We start from the raw sequence: 7,956 nt of genomic DNA, 5'->3' as shown, positions 1-7,956 counted from the left end.
TTCAACTTGCATTATGCTGGATTGCTGGTACATTGATTTCCATTTAGTAGTGTGCACAAGTCATGTATCCATGCTGGAATCCTGAAAAAGATATCAGAATGGTCAAAATTAGTTGTTTCCCGGTATGGATTAGTTTCTCAGGTTTCATAGGTATAATGATGCACTGATGTTACATTTCTACCATAGCTGGTGATTTTTTTTTTTCAAATTAATTCATCTTGCTCATGAATTTGTCTTCACAGATTATGAGTATCTATTTATTCATTGTGTAGTTTATCCCCATGTTACATAATCCATTTGTATGATACTGTATTTAATATTTTAAAGCTCGGTCGATCTGTACAAATGCCAGCCTTTGATACAGGCAAACCTATATATTGTTGGGTACTGTTTTTCATTTTACTAAGTTGCAAGTGGCCTAAAGTTTAGTATTTGTGTTTCCAAGGAAGGTTTCAATAATTTTACAAAGCCATTGCCTTCTCACTTCATCAAGTTAATATCACGTAACAGTACACCTCCACATGACATATTTGTAACCTTTTGCTTTTGTTTTCATTCCAGTGAGCAGCAATGCTGGCCACTCTGAGCCATCATGCAGCACACCTGCTTACCAGAAGGTGTATCGCCCTGTTACTCGGTCTATGACACGGTTACCTCCCGCAGTTGCTGCTACACCTGGTGAAAAGGAAAGAGTCGATAGCACAAGCAGCCGCAAAAGTACTCCAGATGCTTGCTTTAGCATTCAGTTAGCTGCATCACGACCCACTGTAACCCGTGCTCGAACCCCTCATGGAGTGACTAAATCTGCTTGGAAGCCTCTTACTCAGCCTGCTGTTCTGAGTGAAGAGCTGAAACGGGCAAGCCCTCCTGCAACCAACCCTACTGCCAAGCGGTCCAGAGTTACTTCCTCACAGGCTGCTAAAGATTCAGCTTCAAAAAGTAATAGAAATGTTCGCAGTGGTATGAACTAGAGCATTTTTGTCCTCATTTTTATCTTTCATGTTGTATTCATAGTTTTGATTAGATTCATTACTTATTCAGGTAAGAACAACAGAAATGAAGAATGCGCTAGTCAGGGTGACCAGTTGGACGGGCCTGTCATCCCATCTCTACCAAAGAAACTGCAAAGTGGCAAGAGCTCTTCTGATGTAGTTTCAAAAATGAATCCTACTATCAGAAGCCAGGGTGCTAAATTAGCTGCTCCAGTGCTTACGAGGGAGCCAGAAACTGAAACTGGAAAGGATTCTGCCAGTGTTGTTCCATTGCTTGCACGCCAGCTGCAATTTGGGACTCCGAAGACCAGCGAAGTCAATCGGTCGGTTGCTCCAGCCATTGCAGAAGCTACTTCCAGTGGAGCAAGCCAAGTCAATCACTCAGTTGCTCCAGCCACCACAGATGCTATTGTCAGAGAAAGAAGGCAAGCCAATCAGTTGGTTACTCCAGTTTATCCTGAAGCCGTTGGCAACAGACCACGGCAGATCAATCATTCGTTTGTTCCAGTTTTACCTGAAGCCGTTGGCAACAGAACACGGCAGATCAATCATTCGGTTGCTCCAGTTTTTCCTGAAGCTGATAGCAACAGAACACGGCAGATCAATCGTTCGTTTGCTCCAGCTTTTCCTGATCATTCGTTTGCTCCAGTTTTTCCCGGTCATTCGTTTGCTCCAGTCATTGGAGAAGCTATTGGCGACAGAACACGCCAAGTCAACCAGTTTGTTGCTCCAGTCAGTACAGAAGCTATTGACAACAGAACGCGACAGGTCAATCAGTTACGTGCACCTGTTGTAACACTGCCCAGACAACACTTGCAAACAAATAATCAACAGAGGTTTACCAGGATGCCTCTGCCCACAAGCCAGGCCAGTGTGCCTGCTGGTGCGACAGGCCCAGTAGTCGTACCAAAGCTAGAAATCGGGAATATGAATGACCCCCCCAAAGTTCCCCCACATCCTGCTTACAGGAGGGCGTTGTTAATCAGGCAGCAGGAGCAGCTGCTGGAGCAATTTAAGTTGGCGAATTCACAATCGGAACTTCACATCAAGGGTCCTGGTAATTCTACTTCGCAAAACTAAAATAACTACAAGAAAACTAGACTACTCTAATTGTATTTGTATCTTTCTCGATGCCAGGCAGGCATGTCCCCTAGTTCGATGACTGTCTAACCCTGTGCATGTTGACTTAATCATAATAATTGCCCTGTTACAATTTCAGCTCTATTTGAGGATGACGATGTGCCAGAGCCGGAGCCACTGGGAACAAGGTGTGCGCTCTGCAAGATCGACCTCGCTTTCCGGACACAGGGGGCTGCGGCTCATGATCCTTTGGCTCCCCCAGTGGTGGCGGTCCTGGCATGCCACCATACGTTCCACAGCAGCTGCATCGAGGATGTCTACGGCCTCGCCGAGCCTTCAGAGTGTATTGCATGTCTTGATTCTGAGACAGCGCACTGATCATAAATCAGTAGCATCAGCTTGTCTGGATGAGCTGTGGTATAGAAATGGTCCTTTTAGAATGCATATATAGAGTGGTGACGTCTCATCTCTATCGATAGAAATATTATCCGGTGGTATACTCGGCTGAAATCACAGTCGGAATACCCCTTTTGTTTCTGCTTTAGGCGGTGTAGTTAGTTAGCATTAGCAAGCTTTTGATTTTGATAGCCAGACATTTTTCTTCTTCTTATAGATATAGATATTAACCTGCATGTACTTCGTGGAAATGTGGTGCTTCCTTTAATAAAACTATAAAAGAAAAGAAATGTGGTGCTATTGTGTACATAAACTTCTGGAGTAGCAAGTTCTCATGGAAGCAATGTCTGTGCACAACCTCTTTGCTATTTGATTTTTATATTTCACAAATACAAAAGTGTTTCCGTTTCATAAAATGTTGCTCAAACATTCTGTACGTCTACCCCTATAGACCTTTTGAACCTGTTGCTCCAGACGAGCGACACGGGGCAACCCTTGCTCGCCACCGCCACATTGCACCCCTCGGTCGCCCTCAACACCGCCGCTGGCCTCGCCCGGGTGGCTGTGGAGGGGATTCTAGTGGCTCGGCTAGGTAGGCCTTGGTGCGCTGGAAGGCAGGCGGTGTGAATGTGTGATGCATGAATATGCAGGGTGTGGTCGGCAACCGAGGCTTGCTGCGCGGCAGGTAAGGCTCTAGTGGCTAACATTTTGTGGCAGAGTCGGATCTACAAAAACCTTGCCCGAGTTTTGGTACCAATTATTTTGGTAAAATGCAGTAAGTTATGAGAGAAATGGAAGAGGAGGAGCTTCGGACACTGAGGTCGGTGCCGGCGACAAATGGCATGTTGGGCATCTTTTTCCTCCTTGGTTGTGTCGTCCTACACCATTCCTCTATATAAAAAGGGGCGGGTTCTTCGGGTGAAACCTGCTCTGATTCATCGGAGCGGATAACGTCCGCATCTCCATCGCTTCCACCCTTTTGTGTGTCGTTTTGGGGAACCAGCTGGTGACTATTGCGCGGAGCTCCTTCTACGTCAAGGTTTAATGGTGGACGAGGCAGCCCCGGGAAGCTATGCAACAACGACTCTATGGGGCAGAGCTATGGCTTTGCATGTGTGGGACAATCTGGAGGTCTGAGTGTAGTGGGGTTGTGGGCTCGGTCGACGCGTCCCATAGGGGCGGTGTGGTAGTATGTCGATGCGGCGGCCTTGAACGTGGTCTTGCAACTGTGGTATGCAGGTAGCTGTTCTGTGCAGCATCAGCATGGCTCCAAACAACTAGGTCATGCGACATTGCAGCTTGGGAGTGAACGGCCCCGAAAGGTGGTCTCGTGGATCGCGCATGGATCAATGGTGCGTTCAAAGTCAGGTTGGCACCTCCGAAAGTTCAACAACGTTGAGGTTGTTTGACCTTATGCCGTGTGGGTGATGAGGTTTCTCTCGATGTTGGTCATTGGCGTGTCTGGTGTCGCTTTTGGCACAAAGTCTTGTGAAACACGCAACACTTCTTCACCTCTGCGGGAGCATCCTAGGTTTGCTCCTAGCACAACAGCGGCGTCATCTTCTCTTTAAAAGTGATGGGACACCGACTAGCTGTGCGGAACAGGTCAATCGAGGTTTCCCTTTGTTTTGTAATTGCATGGTTGGCACCTCTGAGGATGTTTTTCCTCGGCCCCGGCAACAGTGGTTGTGGTCATGTTGTTCTTGGATTTCGAGTGGGCTTGAACCAGTGGTGTTTGTGTTCATATAGGTTTAGACCTTGTTGTATGATTTTCACCCGATTTTTCTCTAATTGACTGGACATCCTCTTGTTGATTAATGGATAAGGGAAAACTATTGCCTTCATATTAAATAAAAAATTCATAAAACAATATGTCATAATTTTACTGCTGGGTTCATATTTTGTGACTGTCAAATCTAAAAGGAAAAAAATCTGCCCCGAGTTTTGGTACCAATTATTTTGGTAAAAATTGGAGTAAGTAATGAAAGAAAAAAATGGAAGTATGATATGATATGTTTTTTTGTTTGGGATGTGCATTGTGGTTCGGGCTGTGAGTAAGGATTGCCTTGTCTGGAATGTGCACCAAACACGGCCCGTTTGCTACGCCACACGGGGCTAGCCTAGGAGTTTGCTGGCCAAGCTTTGTCGAATGGCAATGCAGCGAGGCGTACTCGTGCGGGCCCTGAAAAGACGGAGTGTACTCGGTCGTGCTTTGCTTTGGCATTGATGCGCTGCAGCTGCATCGCGTGCTTGGCCGGCGGGGTGTGTCAGTGTCACTTTGCTAGCTGCATCGCATTGATGACGAAACTGGGTAACGGAACGGGTGCCGATGGTTGCATCTAATTTCAAAATTTTCTGTACATTCTGGACAGACGGAGAAGGTTTTGTAACCTTCCGTCTATTTCTTGCAATGTACTACCAATAATTTATTTTGAGATAATTCACTCACGAAGAAAGTGAAATGGGTTGGTAAACTGAAGCCCTAGCTGGGAGATTTTTTTTCCCTTTTGTGGATAACCAAAGCATCCTCCCTTTTCAGCTTTTAGGAGAGCCTGCAGGTCGCAACTAACACAAAGCTTGTGCACGTCTTTTCATATCCCGTCACCCAATGCCCAACCTCTGCTACACTTGCCTTTGAATTTGGTTACGAATTTACAAACCTGCAACTTCCCGCCTCCCAAAATCTAGTAACAACCTTCATGTCGTTTCCTCTTGCCGCTCCCGCGTCATCCTCATGCTTGATGCTCGGGTTTTCAGGTTTCTTGATTTAAAAGATTTGCATGTAATTTTGTACTCCTTCTGTTTGTCTGAGATAGTATGTCAAAATTTAGATGATGTAGATGCTATTAGTTTCTATATATATTCAAATTTTGATAAATCTCAGAGACGTTTTTCCTCTCTTACAAAGTAAGCTTAGGGCATCTTCAACGGGGTGACGGAAACGGACGTTGAGCGACCGTTTGCGTCTGCCCTGACCAAAAATGTGTCTGGGCCCTCCTCCAGCGGGGCAACACAAAGTGACCGGGTCGTCCGCGGCGATGCAAACCTGGCCCAAGTATGCGTCAGGTTTGCGTCTCCGCGGATGCTCCGCGGTCCCGTCGATTGTCCGCCGAAACTTACTTAGGGCGCGCGCGTCAGTGGGAGGGAGGCCGATAATATTCCCGCCAGTGGCCATTCCCCGCACGAAAATCAAAGTAGACCGGCGCGCAGTCCTGAAGCGATGGACGTCCTCACCACCGCAACCACCACCATGGATTCTGAGGTAACCCTCGCACCCGCCGCCGCCCCACACTCCCCCATAGCCACGACCACCGCCACAATGGAGCCCGCGGGTCCGGTGGAAGCAAAGCGGGCCACCACCGGAGGCCGGGACGCTAAGCTAAAGACGGCAAAGAAGGTGTTGTCTAAGGAGGAGAAAGGCGTCGAGGCCGCGAAGCGTCCCGGTCGACGTAGGAACCTGAAGGACAGGAATGCAGCGGCCGCCGCCCTAGAGGCCAGCCAGCAGGCGTGGAAAATGCAGCTGAAAGCCGAAGTAGGCCTCCATCCGAGCTTAGCAGAGGCGTACATGCTCGTCAAGCGAGAGGGGATCGCCGACGTCGCTCCTCTAGCCTCGTCGGTGAGCTCGGTAAGTTCCCAGCTGTGTCCTAGAACTCCCGCTCCCTTGCAGGCCCACCCGGCTTCGCGGTTCACCTCCGGCGTGGCACCGGTGCAGTTCAACGGGGCGCCGGTTCCCGACCTCAACCGGGCGTCGAGAAGCGGTGACTCGTGCCCGAGCGCGATACACAAGGCGCGTCAGCTGCCGCCGGAGGAAAGCATGTCGGTGCCCCGCATCCTATTTGACGAAATGGCACCATCTGCCCTGATGATGGACGACTCGGTACGTGAGCTCTCTCGATGTGTGCGACTGCCGTATGTCATGCATCTGACGTCCGGTGATTCGTAGGCCTATTGGAAGGACCGGCATGACAAAGACATCGAGGCCATGATCTACGGCGGCGGCTTTGTTGGCGACGTCGGGTCCGGGAAAGGCCCGCATGATGAATGTACACCGACGCAAGATGCAGATGACATTGATGGCGCACAGCTGTTCTCCACCCAGCCCACGCAGCCAACACCCGTGTGCGTCGACGAGTTTGAGAACGCGCCAACAGGGCCTGTCCTCACCACGGGAAATGATACCAAGAAGAAGAGGGAGAGCCACAGGACACAAGGATTCATCGACAACGAGGACAAGTGTTTGTGCGACGCGTGGTTGGCAACAAGCCATGAATGTATTAATGGCACCCAACAAAAGGGCAAGGTGTACTAGGCCAAGGGCATGCAGGAGTACAACGAGAGAAAGATGCACGATCCCTACCACATCCCAAGCCCTCGCACGGAAGAGTCCATCAGAAAAAGATGGAACTACATCAAACAAGAGACAAGCAAGTTCTGCTCGGCCGTCGAACATACTATCAACCACCCTGTTAGCGGCGCTGGCGTGATTTCAATGGTAAACAAGACACAACCATCATCATTATGTTATATTTACATCATTCTATGTACATTAGCGGTGTTGGCGTGATTATAGGTATCCCGGGCCTTGGAGAGGTTCAAGACAGTGCATAAGAAAGGCTACCATATGGTCCATTGTTGGGACAAGCTAAAGGGCACGCAAAAGTGGCAGACAAGCTTTGCGGCCTACGATGAAGCCCTGAAGAATGGGACAACGGTTAACCTCGACGGCGAAGACGACGATCATGGCCGTCAAGCCCTTCCACCATGTCCTCGAGGCCATAAGGCTACCAAGACCGATCTAGCCCTAGAGGCACAGGCCATGGCTGCTAGGGACGAGAAGAAGCGTCTGAAAAAAGAGGACGCAACTGCCATCTACCTCAACCTCACGAAAGAGGTCATTGAGGTCCAAAGGATGGACGTCGAGGCAAAAAAGGCAGACACCGAGGCCTAATTGCGTGACACCGAGGTCAGGAGGATGGACGCCGCGGCCAAGACCCGTGTAGAGGACACAAGGATCATGCTAGCCAACTTGAGCAGCATCGACGACGACACCAGGGCCTGGTTCATGAAGAGGCACGCCGAAATCCACGCGCGAGACGCCTGATCACCGGCGCCATGCGTCCAGCACCATGACCTCCTTTTGGACTTTTTATGCTGTTCAAACCTTGTTGTGTCCCTTTGGACTCCACTTTGCGCTTTACCATGTGCAAAGTTTGATGAACTTATTTCAGACCTCAATTTGATGTATAATTTCATGCAAATTTGAACTAATTTGAGGCTACAACCTCTTTTCTGAATTTTCTGAAACTAAACTGGCCCGCCGGAAATGCGTCAGTCCGCTGAAGCCACCCCCAACACAAACGGACGCACGACCATTTCTGTGTCCGTCAGACGATGTAAACGGATACCCGTGGATAATTTAGACATCCAAAATGCGTCGGCCCGTTGGAGATGGCCTTAGGCAGGTCAATGTTCACGGGTACTCAATGTG

General features: G+C 49.1%; 1 protein-coding gene across 1 annotated transcript; it reads left to right on the top strand.

Annotated features, from left to right (window-relative positions):
• Positions 1–474: 474 nt before the first annotated feature.
• On the top strand, positions 475–2,638 carry LOC124682213. Its single transcript, XM_047216945.1, has 3 exons — positions 475–960; positions 1,042–2,049; positions 2,212–2,638. Exons 1-3 carry the CDS (start codon positions 642–644, stop codon positions 2,448–2,450), a joined length of 1,566 nt encoding a protein of 521 aa, XP_047072901.1. The 5' UTR covers positions 475–641; the 3' UTR covers positions 2,451–2,638.
• The last annotated feature ends 5,318 nt before the right edge of the window (positions 2,639–7,956 follow it).

Source organism: Lolium rigidum, unplaced genomic scaffold (genome assembly GCF_022539505.1).
Source record: "Lolium rigidum isolate FL_2022 unplaced genomic scaffold, APGP_CSIRO_Lrig_0.1 contig_70744_1, whole genome shotgun sequence".
In the NCBI taxonomy this organism is placed as follows: Eukaryota; Viridiplantae; Streptophyta; class Magnoliopsida; order Poales; family Poaceae; genus Lolium; species Lolium rigidum.
Note: the sequence above shows the minus strand (reverse complement) of the source record. Positions and strands in the feature narration are given on the sequence as shown.